Below are 22,024 nucleotides of genomic sequence, written 5' to 3'. Positions count from 1 at the left end.
ACACTTTGCTCGAGAGCCACAGTGCTCTGCAGGAGGCCATGCGCTCATTAGGGTACTTTATTCTAGCCAAGCGTCTCCCTGATGCAGTTCTATCTCCTCATCCTCCTCCTCACAAAGGGAGATACATCTCTTTTCAGCGGGATAATTACCAAGATAATTTTATCTGTAATGATGCTTGTCAGTCAGGAGCGTTGATGAAACTGGAGAAGTTCGCACATAAAAGAGGGGGTTGAGAGGGGGAGGTCGTCCCTACAGACTTCAGCTGCTGAGAAGAAAAAAAAACAGGAAAGTATTAAAAAATAAGCAAGGAAACTTTTCTATCTGACCTTCTAAAAAAAAATGCGGGGAGAAATGGGTGTGAAGCACCTCATGAACCTTACCTGTGAATGACTTGCTTAAGGTTGGTTCAAAAAGAAGCTAATACCGCCTTCATAAATTTTCACTTAATTATACTTTATTATGATCTTCACTGGAGAGAAAAGTGGCTTAATATATTATGAAGACTTACTGTTATCCTGTTCTAGACTCTTTTCTCTGTTGTCCAGCTGAGTTAGGCGTTGATGCTTAGATACCTTTTACAGGCACGAAGTTTCCACCAGCCAGTAATATTAGTGATGATCAATAATTTTTCTTAGTGACCTTAAAAACTTAACCTAAAAATTGCAGTAACAGGTCTTGGCTGTCATTCATTTTTTCCCCCAGATGCAAGCAAAGAAAATATTTTTATACATCCGTTATCTGTTCATTCTGAATAATTCATGCATATTTCTATTGATTTAAATCCCTATTCAGGACCCCAAGGAATTGTGGAAATAGTTCACTGGGTGAAGAAACCAACACCAGAAACAGCACCAGTAAGCTGCTGTTAGTAATCAACAGTTTTTGCTCTCCAAAGTAGGATGTAGCTTAGAAGTATGTTGCTTAATATACAAGTAGCTTTGAGTGAAGAGCCCCTGAAAGAGTTCTGCAGAGAAACTGGTTGCTTAGTAACCAAAATCACATGCTGTAAGTTGCACAGGTTGAATCTAAAGGCAAACTGCGAGGAAAAGATCACAAAAACATGCAGGCGATGGAAACGGTGCTAACTGAACAGTGTCGACAGGATCCTAAGTGTTCTTTTGAAATTGAAGTGCGTAAAACTGCGCAACTAAACAGCGCCAGCTTCCCAACATTTTCAGACCGAGGTCACTAGTGGCATCACTGGCATTTAACTTTAGAACAGGTGTGAGCACCTGCAGCGTGAGGTATTGTACAGTGTGAACACCTGTGTGATGTGATTTTTCAGCATTGTGTCAAGAGCTGTGAAGTGTAAGCAGCAGTGAAATAACATCATTTCTCTCCTCAATTCAGCGTAGGCCCAACTTTAGCAAGTGAGCCTCGAGAAAGAACACCGCTAAACGTGTTAGAATTATAGTTGTGTAGTGGTCACATATATCGTGGTGGAATTAACTTCCAGCCTCTATCTGGAGAGCAGAATCCAACAGTGAATCCCAAAAAAGTGGCTACCTTTTCCCTGAAAATTCAACTACAAATTAATTCATTAATTAATCCTCTATCACTCTTGCATGGTGCACTGCTTGATATATATGTCGTTTGCTTGTATTTTCTCATTTATAACTCACTTTGGATTAAAGCGTTTGCTAAATGAATACATTTATATGTACACTATAGCTGAAATACAGAGCAGTAAGTATAAAAAATATTGTACTCCTTTAAATGTACTACGCCTCTGCCTTTAGATATACAGGTAAACATAAAGAAAGGAGCATTAATGTAGCTCAGGCTGATAATGCTGTTAGATGATGCTATCCAGGTCTGTATCAGCATGTGCCATTCAACTTGGCAGTTCATTTGCTGTACACACACGTGCGTCTGGCGGTAAACGCGCAGACGTGACGAGCGTTATGGGCAAATGCTAGGAGAGTCAGAAACGGCCCTTTAACAAAACACAGTGCTTGATCATCACGCAGGAAGCAAGAGAGTCAACATTGAGTGCTACGCACAGGCTTTGATCGCAGAAAGAATTCTCTCAGCTTTCGAAACGGGCCACTTCGCTAAGGTAAACACCTGCGGATCCACAGCAGATGAAAGAGGTGCTCAAAAACACACGGCGACAGTAAAAGTTATGATATTTAGCATAAGGAGTGCCAATCATGCCTTAAAGGAATAGGAGCCGTGCTGATTCTCTTTGTAAATCACCACTGAACAAAGGCACGCAAACAATCGCTTATTATGTCAAAACTTTTGACAATGACAGAATTAGAGCACGGCTTACACAGCTCGCCATCCTCCCGAAGGGGGAACCGCCACAAACACACACACAAACACACACACACACAAGAAAGTTAACTTTCCCTGTCATTCGACATTACATTCATTTGCATTTTTGCAAAGAGAGGCAGGCCACATGGAGAGAGAATAACAAAATGGTGCTTAGAAATAAGATAAGAGAGCAAAAATGGACTCTACAGAGTCTAATGTTGCTAAATAAAGCTAACCTCTGCCCACACGGTTGTCTCGTCTTCGCTATCATCAATTTAGAGAGGCAGTTGTCTGTCAACACACTACCCCATAGCAACATGGCTTGCTGTTTACTCGATTCAAAGTGCTATTACGAATAATATGAAAATATATGCAGAAGACTATGTATCGTATTTTTGTGATGTGATCAAAGTGAATGTTTCGTGATTGAGAATAATGTGAAGGAAAAAAAAAAACCTTTCTATTATGTTTGTGTGCTTCCTGTTGAAGTAAAAATTCAGCAGAAGAGTTAAAGAATAATAATACTAATTTTTTATTAATTAACTTTAAGTAAGCGCAGTCAATGTGGCTCGTAAGCTATCTATGTTATTAATTCAGGTATCTACTCAGGATGGATAAATAGGGAGCAGGAACCATGACTTCATGATATTTCTGAATTGTACTTTGATTGACAGTTTGTAAAATGCATGCTTGTGTTGATCAGCTACAATCTCCATGAAGCGATCCATCACAATCAGAACAGAATATGCATTTGGACTATATAGATCTTCTGTACCTTTAGTGAAAGGTCAGAGCGTTTGAAATGGCCCAATTTCAAAACCATTTCGGAAGTTATTTGTAATCTTATTTTTGGAATATGGCATTTTGTGCCTCCAGAGTCAAGTCTATATTGCATAGCACTGCTCCACTTCAGACTGGTGCATTCACAAGAATATTCCCCTTACTCTGAAGTCAGAGCAGACACTGGAGGGTCAATTCATTTTCACACTTGGTGTTATACATGAAGCAAACAAGCCACAAGCATTTAAATCGTGACACAAAAGAACAGGTACAAGCGACATACAAAAATGCAGAAAACCAAATACTTTAAACGCACTCTACTTTTCCATGTCACCGAGTGCTTATTGCTGTAGGACCAGGAATGACGGCAATGGATATGGTACATTATGAAGACTGCCTATTGTCTGAATCTATGATTTGGAATAAAGCAAGGGGCATTCAAATCAAGGTTGGAATAGACCAGAGAGAAACACTTAACTCACTCACATGTTCCTCATCCATGAGCCTGCCATTCACACAGCTCACCTTCAATTTTCAAAGGTCACCAGTAATTCAGCCTTCACATCCATTTACAGGAAAAGAAAAAGCTCACAATGGATGAATTTCTCTTTTTCTTTGAAAATAAATAAAGCTAAAAAGGAGGAATTTATCAGAACATTCACCAGAAACGAGTGAAAAGAAGAAGGGGGGAAAAAAAGGATGTGGGATGATGTGAGCAGACACGGCACAGCATGAGAAAGGCAGGCGAGGATTTTTTGGCACCAAGCTGCATGGAGAGACCTTGCTCACTCACACACAACGTTGACCTCCATCCATTGAGTGATGAAAAGGAGTGAGTTGGCAACTGAGGCATTGATTGATTAGTTTATGCTAATGTGTTTTTGATCAGTTGGAGCTTCCCCGTTAAACAACAGAGGCAAGGAAGGGGGAAGTATAAAAAATAAATAAATAAATAAGTGGCATGTTTTATTTACTCGCTTGCCAGGTCCCCGGATGTTTCCCACCACCATCTTCAAAAAGATTCTGTGACAATTCTGCCAGTTGTGATTGATAGAAAAAAAATGTTTGCTATATTTTCCCCCTCTCGATGTCTGATTGTTTAATAGTTTACAGTTTGACTCAGATTTAATACAAGTTGGGGAGCAGAATGAAAAGGTCTCGTGTTTCCTTCACGTCGGTTGCCTTTCTTCATTCGACTGTCTGGTGGGTTGGCCTCCTTTTCACGGTGTGACATTTTCCCCGCCACGCTGGCTGCCTGTCACAAGGATGCACAAGGAAACATCACATGACTTTTAGTTTTTGCCATAATTTATCCCCTTGTTTCTGGGTGGAATCTTTACGGTTTTCGCTATTAACTAGGCTACTCTGCGCGTGTTTGTCTGTAAGAATAGCGTATGTGGAGCTCATAGGCTTGTTTTTAATTTCACATGTTATTTGTGCAATGCTTTTAACAAGAGACATTGTCACAAAGCAGCTTTACAGAGATCCAGGTGTAGATCCACAGCCCTAATAAGCAAGCCAGAGGTGACAGTGGCAAGGAAACACTCCCTGAAATGACATGAGGAAGAAACCATGAGAGAGACCGGAATCAAAGGGGAACTCATCCTCTTCTGGGTGACACTGGATAGAGGGATTATAAATTATTACAGTACACAGGTGCAGAAAAGCAAAGGCAAACAGTAGAGTGTTGAAAGGATGAGCAGATTAGGACAGTCTGAAGATGAGAGAGTGATATTTACTTCACATGCTTAGCACATACATGGAAACCACTGTTTGTTTACTTATTCTAATAATCAAATTCTGCATTATTTCCTCAAGTTTTTTTATGATGATATATGAAATGTGTTATGATTGCTATTTTATCAGGTAGGCCAAATGTAAATTCCTCCACATGTGCTACATGTCTTTCTTTTCTTACACTTATATAATATACTATAGTTATACCTCTGTGTGCTTAAATAAAAACATTATTAAACAGTGCATTATTAACATTAGCCCACTTTTCCCACTGACTGGACTGTGGCAGTATCAATGCTTCACCTTCTGTCACAAATAATCCCACCGGTCTTATTTTAGAACTGGGGTTTGCTGATTTTTGCCGAGCAGTCAAATTGTAACAGCGCCTTTCTGTGTATTTCTGTCTGTTTTATTATTTTCAAGTCAACAGCCCCATCCACTATTTTGCACTCACAGCCATACTAATTGTCCATGCGCCTCATGTTACACGCAAGAAGCATGTCGTTTCTGACAGCCTGTGAGTCTGTGCTACATATAACCAATTTAAAGTGAAAGGAGCTAAGAATCACCCACTTGAAGCTTAAGGGCAATCCGGCCTTAATCAGCATCCCTGCAGCTTAGGCTCAGCATGCTCTAGCAGTTAGCGGACACAACAAGGCAATCATCCTCACATGCGCATGGCGCTCGCTGGAGGGCAGGCTCGCAGGCATTACGGCGTTTGATATCATTTTCAGTGTAGTTAAAGCTACAACGAATTCATATGTGGTCTTTTCTTCATATAGGATGAAGGGCAGCATACCTGTGTGTAGCCAGGGAGAGGTGTCCCTCGCTGCCTCGCTTCTGTTTCTTGTAGAATGATTCTCAAGGTGACGAGTGATGGATTTTTTTTTTTTTTAAGTTGATTTTTTTAAGAGATGCTCAAGGTCATACCCAGGGTCCTTGAGCTTCGCAGGCATTTTGAGCCTCGTTGGATTCTCTCAGGGCAACAGTGGGCTCTAATAGTTAATGAGAGCTGTGAGTTTCGAACCAGCCCAGTCCTGAGCTTGCACAAACACACACACACACACAAAGAGCCCGCTCAGTGCACCAAACCACTCATATCTTCCTTTGACTTCAAAGTAAAATGGCACTTATGACTTCTGAAGTTGACTTGCCTCCATCTCTGTTTTTTTTTTCCCTTTTCACTTTCACTATTTTTCTATTCCTGTCTCATTTGAGAGGCTCTGTTTCTTCCCCCATCCCCCCTGCCCTTGAGTTTTTCCAATGTCAGGGCAAACTTCAAACTTCAAACGCCTGCCAACACGCTCAGAGGAGTCCGCCGAGAATCCCTTACTCCAAACAATTATTATATCTCCCACTAACTGGCAGATCCCTCACACTTTTGATTGCGTTACAATTAAAAGGCTTCTCCAACTGATGCTTAATATGAACACCTGCTCTGAATTTTCAGTACGTTGTTTTAAATATCTTAACATACAATCAACTCCAAATTTATTGGCACCCGTCAAAAGAATGACCAAAGAGAAACTAAACAGTGCACACAAACAAATAGTTTTCTCTCAAATGCTACTAGAAAACACTTTCTCTCCCCCACACAACGGACAGTATTTTCTTTTTAAAAAAATATACAGCATTACGCAAAAGTCTTAGAGAAATCTACACCATGCACACACACACGTTCACACCTAGAGGCAATTTACCTAGCAGGTGAATTCTTTATTTTGTGAATCACTAGAACAGACTAGAGGTTCTTGTGTCAAGCTGTGTATAAGCCCCATCTATAATACACTATATTGCCAAATGTTTGTGGACAACTGACCATCCCATTCCATATATGAGCCTTCTCTAAACTAAACAAAGTTGGAATCATACAATTGTGTAGGATTCTGTATGCCGTAGCATTACAATTTTCCTTCCATGGAATTTAGAGGCCCAAACCTGTTCCAGCATCTCAGTGTCCCTGTAGACCAGTTTGCCAAGGTTGGAGTGGAAGAACTTGATTGGCCTGCACAGAGCCTCTGACCTCAACCCCACCTTTGAGATGAATTTGAAAGCTGACTGCACCCCAGACCTCCTCACCTGACATCAGTGTCTGATCTCACTAATGCTCCTGTGACTGAAATCCCCACAGCCACATTCCAAAATCTAGTGGAAAGCCTTTTCCGAAGAGTGGAGGTCATTATAACAGCAAAGGAGGAGTAAATACTGACTGGGATGTTCAACAAGCACATGAGGTGTCCACATACTTTTGACCATATAGTGTATCTTAAAGACTGACTTATGGCATGATTGGGTACTGCTGGAAAGTCATGTGTTTGTTTGAAAGACTGAAGACTATGAAGAATCGCATGGCAAGAATCACTTCAGATACTGATATTCTCAAGCTAGCAATTTATAGTCTGCTCGTTCTCATTGCTCTTATATGACTGTAAAGTCTTAGACTCTCTGCAGTAAGTTCACCATAGTTTGTTGTTGAGTTGTGGTATTTAACCTTGTTTTTTTTTTTTTAAAGAATTTTCAGGATTACTCTCATCTCCCCATAGGAGATGGAAGCCAAACCGATAATTATGTTCACCCTGATTGAAAAAGGAGGATCAATAAGGATCACTGCCGTGTTTTTGGCGCATCCATCAAATGTCGTAATCTGGGAGTGTGGCTCTTACACCGCCTCCACCGCCAGCTCCTACCCCACCCAATCCTAGAGCGGTAGCATTTCATTTATTGTGAGCATAGAAGGATATTTCTGTATCGATTGCCCTGTGATTGTGGCATTTTGTGCTTTGGAAACTCAATTGGTGTGAAAAGCGCAACCTTGCAAATGCAAAGGGGTGCAGATCAGCAATATCAGAGATGTCTGTTGTACTGACGCAGTGAAGATGTTGGAAGATAATGTGCTAAGGACGTTCAGCTTGATTTCGCTGATTGTCAAATCTAAACATTTTTCATTAATCAATAAACAGTGCAAAAGAAGCCATATGTGAAGCGGTATGTACATCAGCTAGAGTCCCTGTTTTCTGTTTGAAGATGGTGTAATTCAAAATTCAAGAACTAGAACTATTATTATTCACAAGCCATATTTTATACCAGGAGGTTAGACCCCAAGAAGGAATTTTCTTTATGTTTCTCTTGGCCACATTTGCTTGTTTCTTTGGCAAAACAGCAGGAGTTAAAATCACTTTCAATTCATGCGTGCCAGGACCTAATGGACAATAAATACTCCACCGATCTGTCAATGACAAATAATTTATCTGCTGCAGATTTGAGAGAAATCGAAGCTAATTAACATTTATCCTTAATTTGCAGCAGTGTGCTTGACGAGGACAGCTGAGGTGCAGCCCGTCGGAGGGAGAGACTTCAGAGCCAGGTGAATTCCCGAGCAGACGGTTTGATCTCGAATACATGTATTCCATCTCTTCTCTGTCACTGGGGAACTAGGCGTCAAGGTCAGAATTAAAGACAAGTGTGCACGGCAGGAGACGCTCGGCGGCGAGCCATCGCACGCTCTTGCTTCGGCCCTTTGCTTTTGTGCGCATCATGGCAGCATCAGAAGCGTTAGACTGACACTAGTGAAGTCCCTGGGTAGCAGCCATCACTACCTGTTTCTCCATCTCCCAGAGAAGCAAGCTCTAGTTTTAATTGCATCATTAATATCATTACAGCTGAAGAGCCAATTATCGTCTCGGCTTTTCACCTGGGCTTTGTGTTAGTTAGACAAAGAATGACTGTGTGTGACCTTCCAGGTGAGGTGAGATTCACCATGGCTGAGGGCTAAGGTTAAACCTCCAGTGCCATCCGACTGGGAAGAAAACAGTCAGATGTAAAACTTGGCGGCTGCTATTGTTGGATTTCCTTTAAATGTGCTCAGTGCTTCAGTCAATCTTTGCACGTTTTTTGTTATTGCTGTTGCTTTGCCGTTTTCTCACCATGACTTTCTTTTTCTCAGGCAGACCTGGCAACATTTTCACCTTCCTGAATTCTCTTGGCTCCAATCAAAAGCTTAAGCTCCTGCGGTTGAGCCAAAATGTCAAAGTGTAGATTTCAGTTAGCACCAAATAAATGGTTCTCTCTGTGAAGTAAACTAATTAGGGTTTATTATGTATGTTAAGCTTGTTTTGAATTTACAATGTGATAGTAGTATAGGTGAATACATGGCATTCAGGGACTTTAAACACTTGCACTGGTTTGCTTAACACGTCTACTCAAATTAGCTTAAATCACATTCCCATATTTAGTCTGCAAACTGGCACATGTCACCATGCATCAAATCCCAACTCCTACTGTCAGAATGCATTGTCAAACACGTCTCACCGGCTGTGTCACATCACGTTACCATTTATGCATAGATTCTAGCACAGAGTCTGACACCATTTTGAAGTGCACTCACAACATTTTTCGTTCACTTTGTTTCACACATTTGTCATTTTATACTATTTATCAACATCTTGTGGTATTTTAATGATTTGGGCTGCCAGCAGAAAAGAATGACATCCTCTCAAGAATATACAAGTTAGACTAGTCCTACATATTTTATACCATGTCCTCGGCCTGAAATATCGCCTTTCCTTTTTTAAGCCTCTCAGTGTTATTGGACCTATTTTCAAACATGTGTTAAATATATGATGTGTGTGCTCCATCATTCACATCAAGGACCACAGTGTGTCTGTCCAAGAAAAATTAGCTAGTGGACTGCTATAACTGATGGAAAGTTGACATCTCACATGCCTCCCCATCTCGTCTTCCGAGCCTCCGAATGACAAATCCTGGTCCTGGTGTGTAATGAGTGTAGTTGACATGTGACTAGTGTCTCATTACAAACAGCTTTTTGGTGTGGAAACACCTCCCGGACCACACCATTTTTCACGTCTGCTCTCTTGCTAAAAACATTGATGAATAAAACAACAGAAAAGCAATCAGTCTGAGCAAAGGGATGTGTCAGAGAGTGAGTGAGAGCCACTCGGGTCAGTTGACAGATCCAGACACTGTGTTAAAAAGAGCATGACGTTACCACATAGTTTGAAATAATATAGTACAAAGGCATGTGTGTAGCTGTTATCTCAATTCCTTTCGGAAAACCAGATTCCAAAGGCTGAGTTTCAGACTTTCTTTGTTATACCTAGAAGTTGATTAGGTTTAACATCTTCGGTGATACTTAACCATCTTGTAATAATGTTCTAAATGATATATAAAATAGTCGGGCACAACATTCTAAAGATTTCGCTAGATTATGTGTCAACTGCAATGATTTATATCAAATGCAAAATTGTGCCCCAAGCATCAGAGCTCCATATTCTAATGAATAATTCAACTGTAATTCAGCTATTCCCCATGGCATCTGTTTCCTGGAAGCTTAATTAATTTACATTTCATTCACTGTGTGACCCCATAATCAAATTAGACTTATATGACAAATGAACACATCCATAAAAGTATCAATCTTGTGCCTTTCTGAGGAAGAAAACAGTGCATTTGTTTTCCAGTGTAGAATCACAAACATTTCAACCATTACACTTTCTTTCTTTTGTACTTCGTACTAGATTGTGCAGCAGAGCTAGTTTTTCTAAGATGACCTCAGCTCTGTGGTCAATACACAAGAGCGGAAAATCAGTAATTATACTATGAACGTGTCCAGAGAGAATCATCAGCTTATAAAAATACATAACCACAGGCCACGCAAGTCCTGGGGTGGAGTGATAGAAGGCCTTACAGGCAGCGAGTGACTGAGAGAGAGAAAGCGAGAAGCAGGGACAGAGAAAGAGAGTAGACAGAAAGAGCTTTCTCCACGGAGGGTAGAATCAATCTGGAGGCCGACTCAATCTTTCAGTCTTATCTTGCGTGCTGGTGCAGGCCGCGGCTCCAGATTGCAGATGATCTACATGCCTTTATGTAAGTGCAGCTAATCTGTCACGGCTTCTGGGAGGTGGAGAGAGACACATAGCGCTGTGGTGCTTCATCAACCTGATGCAGCCTTTTCCTGAGGCCTAAAACACTGCAGCTGGTCTAAATGAGACCCGTCCACAGAGCTGCTATTACTTCATTACTAATCAACATGTAAATAAAATAAAATGAATAGTGTATATAGTTCACATACTACTCAAAGATGGGAGCAGCTGAAGGTTATAAGCAGGATGGAGGGTTTTACACTTTACAGTGCATTACAACTCTATACAGTACAACAGGCTGAAACACTGGGGAAAGCAGACAAAGTACACATGATTCTACAGCTCTAAAGAAATTTCTGGAAGTTTCAATAATGTGTTCTCATGCATTAAAAAAAAAGAAAAATCTAATTAAACATAGAAAGCTACAAAAACAATCACAACAAGAAAATTTGATTATGCTTACTTAGAGTATAAATGTAATTGAGTTATTGTCATTAGAGCAGCTAGAACTTTTTAGGATTTGTTTCCTAGTTATATTTAATTTTATGGATGGATTGGCTTTTTATGAATGTGGATTTTTCATTTATGGATTTTTTTTTTTTAAATAGTATACTATTTTTTATTTGTAGTGAGAGGGGCTTATTGACATTGCCCAAATGCATGGAGGGCTCTGTAAAAAAAAATAAATACATAAATAAAAAATAAAAATAAATAATAATAATACCACTACCTTCCATTAGTTTCTCCTGATACAATGCTGAATATAAAATTTTTCTTTTTTTTAATGATCGCCTATAATGCCAATATACTGAAAATTTGAGATTGTCATTGGGTCCATAATTTTATTTAAAACAAACATTCTCAGGCTGCATGTTGGTGCTTTCCAAGCTGTCATTTATTCCCCTTTATTTTATCGCCACATTAAATGCTATTTGTTTACAAAAATAACAATCACAGACTTTAAGCTGCCAGTGCCCAATACTAAACAGTAGCTCAGATGTAGGTATGCACATTCAACACTTATTATATTCTCCTATTTTCCCGGGTCATGCTGGGCTGAATATACTTCCATTTTCTAAAGTTTTACCTCGCTTCAACCCATCTCCCAGCTCATTCTCCATTCCACAATTAATTCACTCATTTATCCTCTGTTCCAGTCAAGGGCACGGCCCGAGATCTCTTAATTAAAGAAGAAAGAGGGAAAAGAAGAAAGTTCGTTCCTCCGTCTTCAAATGAAGCCCAAATTGGTGTGCAGCTCGATCCGATCATTTAAACTCACTTAACCCCCTTAATTAATCCCCAACACACACTTCACACGATCCGTGCAGAGTTAATGAAATCAGCTCCGTTGAAGTCAAATAATATATCCCTATGCGAATGATGGTGCGACCCCGAGTGCAGATTAGGAGATGCTCGAGGAGGTTAGCTGTCAGCAGAATTGAAACAGAAGAAGGGTATACAGTGGAAATGGGAAAGAGTGAAAAGTGATCAAGTGAGAACAGAACACTGTAATACATCATGTCATTTGGCCTTTATTAAAATAATTTAACAAAAGTTTCTTTAGATAAAATGATTTAGATAAACTTCACATAATACCCTTCTAACAGTTTTTTCTGATCAGTTAGATATGACTAATAAAAGTCAGTTACAAAATCAAAGCGAGGGCAATGGGAGGTCCTGCCCTCAGCATTATCTTCATATCTGTAAAATACATATAATGCTCATCCACACATTACTTTATTTCCCTGAAGACTTCAGTGGAGGTTTTTCTTTGTGGGCTGATTGGAACAGGTCCTGAGTCTGAATTGGTCACATTAACGTGATCTCAGGAAATCAGGCCATGGGCAGTTCATGACTGGCTGGATAGCGTCCTGTTACATAGTGATAAATCTGCAAAGAAAATAAATTAATTCGTCAGATTTTATTATTTCGAAATAAAAATAAAGCATGTTTAAATCATATACAGTCATTTAAGACCTCTAAATATACTATTTAAATAATACTATTCAAACCCACTTGCAGTTATGAAGAAACTGGGTTTACTGAGGTACAAAAATCATTTCAGTGATAAGTAAATTATTGTGACCTTACAGATCATGAAAATAACTCAAACTTTGTAATGCGACAAACAATTTTAAAACAATCTGTATTTTCAAACCTGAATGGATTTATGTTTAGTGTCTATCAAGCTTTATGCAGTGGAAAAGCATTAAAGTAGCATTAAATGCCATCTACAATCAGGTTTTAGCACCTTGGACACCAACAGGCACTAAAGGACCTCTTGATTTTGTACCTTAAAAACCTTCTGAGGTTCCCTCCCCTGTTTTTTTTGCATGCTTCTGAAACTAATTTCTATGGTCTTTTATGTGTACCATTGAGTGATGCAATTCACAAAGGAGGCATACAAACTCCTGGAAATAGTCAGCACCGTTGAATTCAGAAGAAAAGGAAAGCAGTGCTTTTATGAGCAATTTATAAAAAATTACAGTGGATGGAAAATGGGAAAGAACAGTTCACGCAGATGTACTTTTCTATATTAAACAGCATGGCTTCCTGCATTTAAATGCACTACGTCGCATTTATAGCGGTAATAGCTATGTATTTAAAGCATGCAGATATTACATGTTGCTTAAGGCTGCCTAGTAACTGGAAGAAAAATAACTGGAAATCCCATTCTGCTAAACATTCTGCTATAGCTCATTCTATATTAAACATGAGTCATACCAGAGTTAGCAGACTTCTGTGTAAAACAGTAATGGTCAGTGATTATAAAGCTGCTGAACATGAGTTCATGAGCTGCACTGTGTGGTGTTCTGTGCGGTGTCGTTTGAGCAGAGCTCACCTGCCGTTCGATGTCTCCGAGCAAGCTGCTGGCTCCCAGGCGGAAAAGGTGAGGAGTGAGCCACTGGTCACCCAACTCTTCCTTCATCAGTACCAGCCACACCAGGGCTTCCTGTGCTGTGCGAATACCCCCTGCTGGCTTAAACCCAACCTGCATCCACACACACAATGTAATATTTCAATCTTGTACTAGAAAGCTGAAAGAACAGGTAAAGTAGATTGGACAGCCTTCCCTCATTGACTCTACCTTGTGACCCGTCTTCAAGTAGTAGTCTCGAATGGCCCGGACCATTACTATGGCGACTGGGTAGGTGGCATTAACAGACTCTTTGCCAGTAGAAGTTTTGATGAAGTCAGATCCTAGTGGATAATGAGACGACATGAGTGAGACTTATATCCTGTAACTACACCTATAATCAGCAGCTTTTACTATGTAATAATGATAAGACTTATTCATTTATCTTGAAGTGGTACAGGAATATACCCTGGATTGGAAGGTAGTCCATCATAAGGCACCATGCATACACACATTTATATCGAGGGGGAAAATTTAGATTATCAAGTCCACCCACTGGCATGTTTTTTTTTTCCTTTTCATTTTTTCCTTCTTCTTGGGGTTGTTCCACCACAAGGACACAAGTAACTCCAGAGACAGCATTCATCAAGCCTCTCCGAGCAGAAAATCTGTCATAACTGGAGCTGGAGAGGCATTAAAGCAAGTTAAGGGTTGAAAAAAATGACTGCAGTCAGACCCAAGGCATGCACCTTTCAACAACGGAAAGCAAGTTCCTGTTATAGCTTACGTCAATGTGAGGTAAGATTAAAAACAAAAAAGGCACAGCTTGTCAGAAAGCTTCACCAGATCAACAATTCTGTTTTTTTTATTTGATAAATATGTGAAAATCCACAATAAAAGTCCCTGTGAATGAGATGGTACTAGAGAAATGATAGCATATTAAGACCAGTGCATTAATATTAAGCTCTGCTTTGACTTGCAGCCGGGAATTTTAGAGTAAATTAATCAACACCTTCTCAGCAGTCACACTAAAGATTTCAACGGTGCTGTCTTATAATTTCATTTGAAATATTTAGTCTTGTTTAAAGAGCTGTAGGATAGACCCTCACGGCTCATCTTACTGTCTAAGTGAAGTTTCTGTACATGTTCTGGCCTGGCCCTGACCCTGTGGGCTTTCTCAGGTTTCCTCCCACCTCCCAAAAAACATGCCAGCAGGCAGACTGTCCCTAGGTGTGAACTTATGTATACATGTTGCCCTGAGATGGTCCACCATCCCATCTATAGTTTTCCAGCCATCAACATTCCCAGTGTTCCTGAAACAAGCTTCGGATCCACAGCATCCTAGACCAGGAAAAGCAGTTACTGAATGTTAGAGAGTGAGAGGTTGTCTGGTTTAATGATAAAGCTTTAAAAATTCTTTTAGAATCCTGGGTTGCAATTTTACTGATTAGAAATCTCTAATTCATTGTATTAGAAGTCATCCATCACCGTGTAACATTATACAGCATAGTAATAACATTGAGTCATGTAAAATGACCAGCACACATGTATATCTTCAGCTGGGCCACCCAGTTAATGCCTTTGTACCCCACCATTGTTCCACAATACAAAACAAATCTACACCTACACCTGTCCCTGTTGAGTACTACGAGGGCTTTAAAGTGCAGCAGTGTGAGAGAAGAGTCCCGCACCCGCAGTCATCTGCTCGCTAACAGACATACTGCAACTGCAAATGATGCAGACATCAAAACGTATCAGGTCACGATCACGATTTAATCACAGATTAAATTAATAATCAAATACAGCGCAAACGTCGCATTACTGGGACAATCAATTCGGATGCAGCAGGTGGTCATCTGGTTGCTCAGTTCATTTCGTCTTGTGTAAAGCGGCACAATGTAATATGTGGATTGTAAATATGCTAATGTGTTTATGTTTACTCACAGCATTGTTGGCTTTCAATGCAGCGATCTATGAATTATTTATTTTTGTTTACTTTGTTTATACTGAGCTTTACGTGCATTTGGCCAATATTTTTAAGCTCCACCCACTGCCAGTTAAAAAAAAATATTGTATGTGAATAAAATGAAATTCATCTTTGGGAAACAAATTCTAAAAAGTCCTAGCTTCTCTTATGACAATAAATGTTTCCTCTGTGTTCAGATTTTCTTGTCTTGATTTTTTTTATACAGATTTTTTTGTTTAATTAGATTTGATTTTTTCTGCTTTCATAACACATACATTTATTGTGTGTGTCTATTGGCTGATATTATGGAAATGGGGTATGGCTGATTGATTTACAGTGTTTCTTGATATCTAGTGACTGTCACTATTCATGCCTTGGATTTACACCTAGAATGAACTCCTCTTCTGTGCTAAAAGTTGCCCTGAGAACTTTTATAACACATTTTAATTCCAGCTTTTAACCACATGTTCAGTCCTAAGCACACTTCTAATGCTATTTTTAAGTCATTAGTAATCAGAAGCTTGATGCATAGCAAGCCCTGGTTCCTGCTCCACAAATTTGTCTATAATGTTACATCTGAACAAGTGTGTTTATTCCTCAGTGACTTAATTATGCTATTTTCTTTTTATTACAGAAACTTCATGACAACTCGTGCGAATATTCGCTTTTAGGTTTGGGTGAATATTATAGTTTGTTCCTTCTGCAGTAATGAGAAGCCCATGGGCTAAAGTTCTGATTTTCACAGACCATCTGGTCTGGGATCAAAGTTCGTCTCTTGTGGCTATTGGGGTTCATCACAATGCAGTAAAACGGGGGAGAGAGCTACTTCGAGGCACTTGCGGCAGGCTCAAATGAGCTACAGAAATAGAAAAACCTGAAGTGAGGATGCACAATTTTAGAACTCGCTTCTATTTTGGCATTTTATAGGGCCGTCTGGTTCTGCACCCAGACAGGACATTAGTCCTGAAAGCACGCCGGGCCAGACAAGAACATATGCTCCCGTCGGCAGAGTGCACAGGGCGTGAGCGTGTTCATCAATAAGAACACTCATTTTTTTCCCCCCTTCCTCTCCTTCTCAGCCTATTATGGTTTATCAGTGATCTGATAAAAATAGAAGATAAAATGACGATTTTAATAGATGAACCACAAACTGTGAACCGGTTTCGAACCCCCACCCTTCTGCCCTGCCGTATGTCTAATGACTGTTCATTACCAAACAGGACAAGATGAACATTTTTCAGTTCATTAGGGATATGTTCTATGTGTTTTTCCACTCTTTTTTCCCCCCTCTTCCTTCCTCTCCTCACTTCCTCTTCACTCTCTGCTCTCTTTCTCTCTCTCTCTCTCACTCCCCTTTTCTATCAGACTGGCGTAATCCTTGAGATTCGTTTGGGGGAGTCTTAATTACACCATAATGGATAACGGTTATTAAACGCAGCCGACAGTAATGAAGCTCTATTCATTTGCAGCGGTGCGGTGGTACAATGCCGGCGAGCGAGGGAGTAAAATAGCCTCGCCGTCGCAGATTAATAGGCAAAATTATCATTCAATTTCAGAAACCTCATACGCAATTCATAGGAACAAGGAGAGATTAAGGAGTGAGCACTGCGACAAAAGCAATGCATTTTAATAATGATCCCTATCAGCACCACTGACAATTGGGTACAGTAATCGGCTTAACGGGCGATGGCTATTTAAGCACACAGTCACTGGCTTGCTCTGTGCGTGTGTGTGTGTGTGTTGGGTTTATTGGCCATTATGATTGGCCATCTGGAGAAAAGGAAGGTAAGCAACAGCTAACCAACAGCACCATGCAGTGGGCAGTGTAAGTCATTGCAGCACCCATGAGTGCAAAGTATACTTCTGTAATTTCACTCCCCTTAACTTTTCCATATTTTGAAGTGTTACAGCATAATAGACTTAAGATTATATGTCACAAGTCTATACCAAATCTCCCATAATACTTTAGATAGGGAGAAAAATCAATGATGAACATTGATCATCTGAGTTGCAACTTCAATGTCTAGTGGTGAAGTGCTGCAAAACAAGTGTTGTGTTTTCTGTGTAGTGGAAAACATGGGGTGGCTTAAAGGCATTAATTTAATTGCTTAAAGGCAATTATTATGGTACAATTATGTACCTTATGTATCATTTTAAAGGTACACTATATTTACATGTATGTGATATGCTCTGTTGTTTTATGTAGCACCAGGGTCCTGGAGAAACACTGTTTCATTTCATTGTGTACTGTGTCAGCTATATATGGCTGAAATGACAATAAAAGCTTCTTGACGTTTTTAAAAACTGTGCCATTTTCAAGACCTCAGTCATTTACCTGCCATCATTGCCACAAGACTGGCTTTGTAGACGTTGGTGAAAGTGCCCAGCTCTCCTACTGCCAGGATGGTCTTCATGTGGGCATCGCCACATGCCTCTCTGAACTGCTGGATCTCGTAATATAAATCTGAGGAAATGAGGAGAAAAGTATATAATTATAAAAATATAATTATAAAAGTGTAATGGCTGAATTTATACTTCACATAAATAGCACAGCTAGGGGAAATCCAAGGAAAATTTAAAACAATGGAATTGCCACCAATGCTTTAGACATGTGAATATCTGAAAGCTGGTGCAAGAGGAGGGGTTTTCTAACTAACAAGCAAGCAGAAAAGCCTCTTTACTGATGGTTTGAATGGTGTTAGTTTCCATTGCTGTTTTTTCCCTCTCTGTAAAGAGCTAGGTGAGAAACAGACACCAGGGATTACATACTAATTTGTGGCTCAACTGGTTAAGGCTACGAGTTGATGATCAGAAGGTCTGAGTGCAAGCCCCAGCACTGCCACGCTGCCACTGTAGGGCCTTTGAGCAAGGCCTCGACCCCTCTCTGCTCCAGGGGCGCTGTATCATAGCTGACCCTGTGTTCTGATCCCCAACTTCCAATAACGTGAAGAAAGTATTTCACTTGGCTATAATGTATATGTGACAAAATAAAGGCTTCTTCGTTCTTCTAATTTTACTAGCCAGAGGAAAGGCAAATGTGTCTGGCTTATATGTAGAGGCTGGGCCTGTGAACAAGGCCCTTAACCCTGAACTGCCAAGCTGTATAAAGAAGATAAATATAAGTCACTCTGGATAAGAGTGTCTGCTAAATACTGTAAATGTACTTCAAACTGAAATTCACTCAGAAAGTAGTTTCAACAAGCAGCAAGGTTATGTAACATGCTTGTATTTAATAAAGTATATGTTCATATACTTTATGTCTGTAATAAAGTAATATAGGGAAAGAAAGATGAGAAACAGATACAAATAATAACCTTCATGTTAGAGGTAAGGTCAGAAGAGTGCGGCTCAGAGTGTGTATGACGGCCAAAGACTAGCTAACTGGACAATTAGGTTTCCAGGCAACAAAAATAAGGGGCATGATGCCCAGTGGGATAGCTAATAAACTGAAAAGTGTTCACATATAAAAGGTAAGCAACAACATGGGGATGATATTAAGTCCAATGCATATTAAGTCCAGTGCATAAACCAGAAATACACACCTGCCCACTGTCCGGTGAGAGCCAACGTCCGATTAATGACGATGTCAATTTCGGTAGCTCCATCTTCTACAGCCATACGCACCTCCTCTAGACGTGTCTTTAGCGGAGTCTGACCAGCAGGGAACCCAGTAGCCACTAGATTGAAATAGACAAGAAGTTAAATAAGGGGAATTTTTGGGTTATGTTAAATGACTACATCATTGTGCAGTGTCAGTGTTAGGATCTCACCAGAGGCAACAGGTATGTTGGATTTGGCTGCTTTTAAAGATTTCACTGCATCAGCCACACGAGATGGATAAACACACACTGCAGCTGTTGTAATACCTAAAAACACAGATGCATAATGCAAAATTATGTATATAATTAGCAGCTAATGTTTATAGCTACTCTGATGAACGAGATGGTAATGAAGGCCAGTTGTTTAAATAAAAGTGATTTGTCTCCCTCTTGTGAGCAACAGCATAACTGCACAAGCATATACACGTACATAATTATGGACAATGAAATTTTGGTGTCCAGTACCTGAAAAGAAACACACAAATTCCATTTCCATGATGCCTGAAGGTTATATAATAATTATATATATTAATAATTTTTATTAAGACCAACCAACAGTAAACACTTTTGCAGCTGCAATCACTAAACTTCTCTGTGAAAGAAATGTGTATCAACTGACCCTATCTTACACCTATTTGTCATTTAGACTGCTAATCAAATAGCACCTAAAGAATCTATACAAAAGTCTAATCTCAGAAACTTCATAAAAACAAGTTTAATTTAATACAAATATTTAAAATCTTGATCTGTGCTACCAGTCAGCTTTCTGTTAACGGTGCAGTCTGTAAAGGTTTAGTTCATGCCACCGAACTCAAAAATTCAACAAATACTCCTCATCCCTTCTGTGCACCTTCCGACCCATGTTCCCAAAAACAAAGTTAGAATGCCTGACCACTACTGCATATAGCAAAATCAATAAGGTTTATTTTTTAGTAATGGACTTTACATGATTTTAATATGAACTGTCTGTCTAGCAAACTACCAATCACTTTTCACAGGGATGAAGAGTCTTGTGTTTAGAGAGCAGCCTTTCAGAACTAATCTAACCTGAATACACAAAGTCAAATTAGAATTAAATTAAAATAAAATCTCTATATGAGGAAAAAAAACCACAAGGTGGCCAAACATCATTCAACCAATCAGGGTGAGGAGGCATTTCTCCTCTTGCACCAGCATTCATCACTCTAGCCTAACATACTGACTGAATGGTAGTACAATGGTCAGGCAACATGATCAAAAAGTCAAAGAAGCTTTATTGTCACTTCAACCATATATAGCTGATGCAGTACACAGTGAAGTGAAACAACGTTCCTCCTAGACTAAAGGTGCTACACAGAACAAAAACAAAGTACAGGTGATGCAGACAAACATAGAGCTAAAACTATACTTAAGGTGCAATTCTTTAGAAACTAAACATACAACATAAGTGCACAGGATGACAAGACAAGACAGTGCAGACAAACAGGACATAAAACGCCGACTCTGTGCAAAAAGAATAGTGTTGACAGTGAGTGCAAAGAGATACAAATATTAAACTGACACATGTAAACAGATCAATGTAAAGTGACGTATGCATGTAAACAAGATAAATTTGTGTGTGTGTGTGTGGCCGTGGCAAACAAGCAGAGACGGCTCCTTTTCCTAAATAGTTGGCTGTATACAATTATACAAGTTGTTTTTCTCCATTTACATATCCCAGGGCATCATATAGACTGAAGATGGTCTGCTGAGTTGATATTTTACCGACAGCTGCTGAAGTGACTTTAACTCACGGTCTCCACCATTAATGCCTTGAGGTCCAGATTTTCTGGGATTTGTGGGATGCAGCCCATCCATCTCTGTTAATAGTAAGCATATAAACACACCATAGAAACAAACCTTTATCATGCATGTCCATGCTCTGCAGCAGGTCATAGCGGACAGGCTGCATGGCCTTCATGCACAGTCGGTGGACGTTAGACGGCGTGTCATCACCAGAGAGGGTCGTCAGGTCAATGCACGTCACAGCTTTCAGGTGCCAAGCTGCCTGGAAAGGATGATTCTTTTGGGTCAGATGCTTCAACACAAGCACAAATTTCATGTAGTATCTGCAGTTAGCAATTTGCAATTTGCCTACCTGCCATTCTTTCTTTGCGACCTTGCGGCCCTGAACTTGCTGGGCCCTTTTCAGCACGGCCTGGGTGTTCACTCTGACCTTTGACACCCATTCCAAATCTGTTGATGAGGAATATAAGGCTTTACTATGCATCTTTTACACAAACAAAATCTCGCTTTTGTGCTATGTGGATGATTGTGTTGGGAGGAGGACATGAAAGTGGTTAGGTGTTAAGATTTTGAGATTTTCTTCTCAGGCTGAATAGACATGAAATGAGATTGTTATTGGCTTGTATGCTTTTCTGTGTGAGATATCTAATCAACTTCACAAAAGTCCTTGGGTCCATCTGCTTTGCAGGTCATGTGTAACTTTATAATTGGTGGATCTACACCTAAGCAGGAGTTTACGAGAAGAAAAAACTATTATCATTATTATTATCGCCAACAACACTGTTGTTCAATCATCTATCATTTTACAAAATAAAACCCTCACCATCACGTGCATACCGGATCCACATTAAGTAGGAAAAAAATATTAACAACAAAACACTTACCCAGATCTATTCCGGGATTTCTCTCAGACATGACTAACAACTAAAAAATATCTAAAAGGGAAAAGTAATATATATAGATATATTTATTAGTAGAAGTATTTTACTGCCTTTGCACACTGATAGCTCACACCATGCTAAACTTCCTGGTCGTGAAACGTCATTATTTCATCTTGAGACCACGGACCAATCAGATCACAGCTTTTCCAGGGCGTGAAGAGTCACGTGTTTAGAGAGCGGTCTCTCAATGTAACCTGATTATACAGAGTAACAGTAGAGTAAATAAATACCTAAGGTGT

General features: G+C 39.8%; 1 protein-coding gene across 1 annotated transcript; it reads right to left on the bottom strand.

The window, feature by feature from the left end:
- Positions 1 to 12,174: 12,174 nt before the first annotated feature.
- Positions 12,175 to 21,885, bottom strand: dera (deoxyribose-phosphate aldolase (putative)). The gene is made up of 9 exons (XM_058417521.1): positions 21,729 to 21,885; positions 21,197 to 21,294; positions 20,959 to 21,106; positions 19,252 to 19,347; positions 19,024 to 19,158; positions 17,817 to 17,945; positions 13,747 to 13,859; positions 13,501 to 13,650; positions 12,175 to 12,548 (listed from the first exon to the last, which is right to left on the bottom strand). Exons 1-9 carry the CDS (start codon positions 21,757 to 21,759, stop codon positions 12,492 to 12,494), a joined length of 957 nt encoding a protein of 318 aa, XP_058273504.1. The 5' UTR covers positions 21,760 to 21,885; the 3' UTR covers positions 12,175 to 12,491.
- Positions 21,886 to 22,024: the final 139 nt, after the last annotated feature.

This window comes from Hemibagrus wyckioides, linkage group LG19 (assembly GCF_019097595.1).
Source record: "Hemibagrus wyckioides isolate EC202008001 linkage group LG19, SWU_Hwy_1.0, whole genome shotgun sequence".
Classification (NCBI taxonomy): Eukaryota; Metazoa; Chordata; class Actinopteri; order Siluriformes; family Bagridae; genus Hemibagrus; species Hemibagrus wyckioides.
Note: the sequence above shows the minus strand (reverse complement) of the source record. Positions and strands in the feature narration are given on the sequence as shown.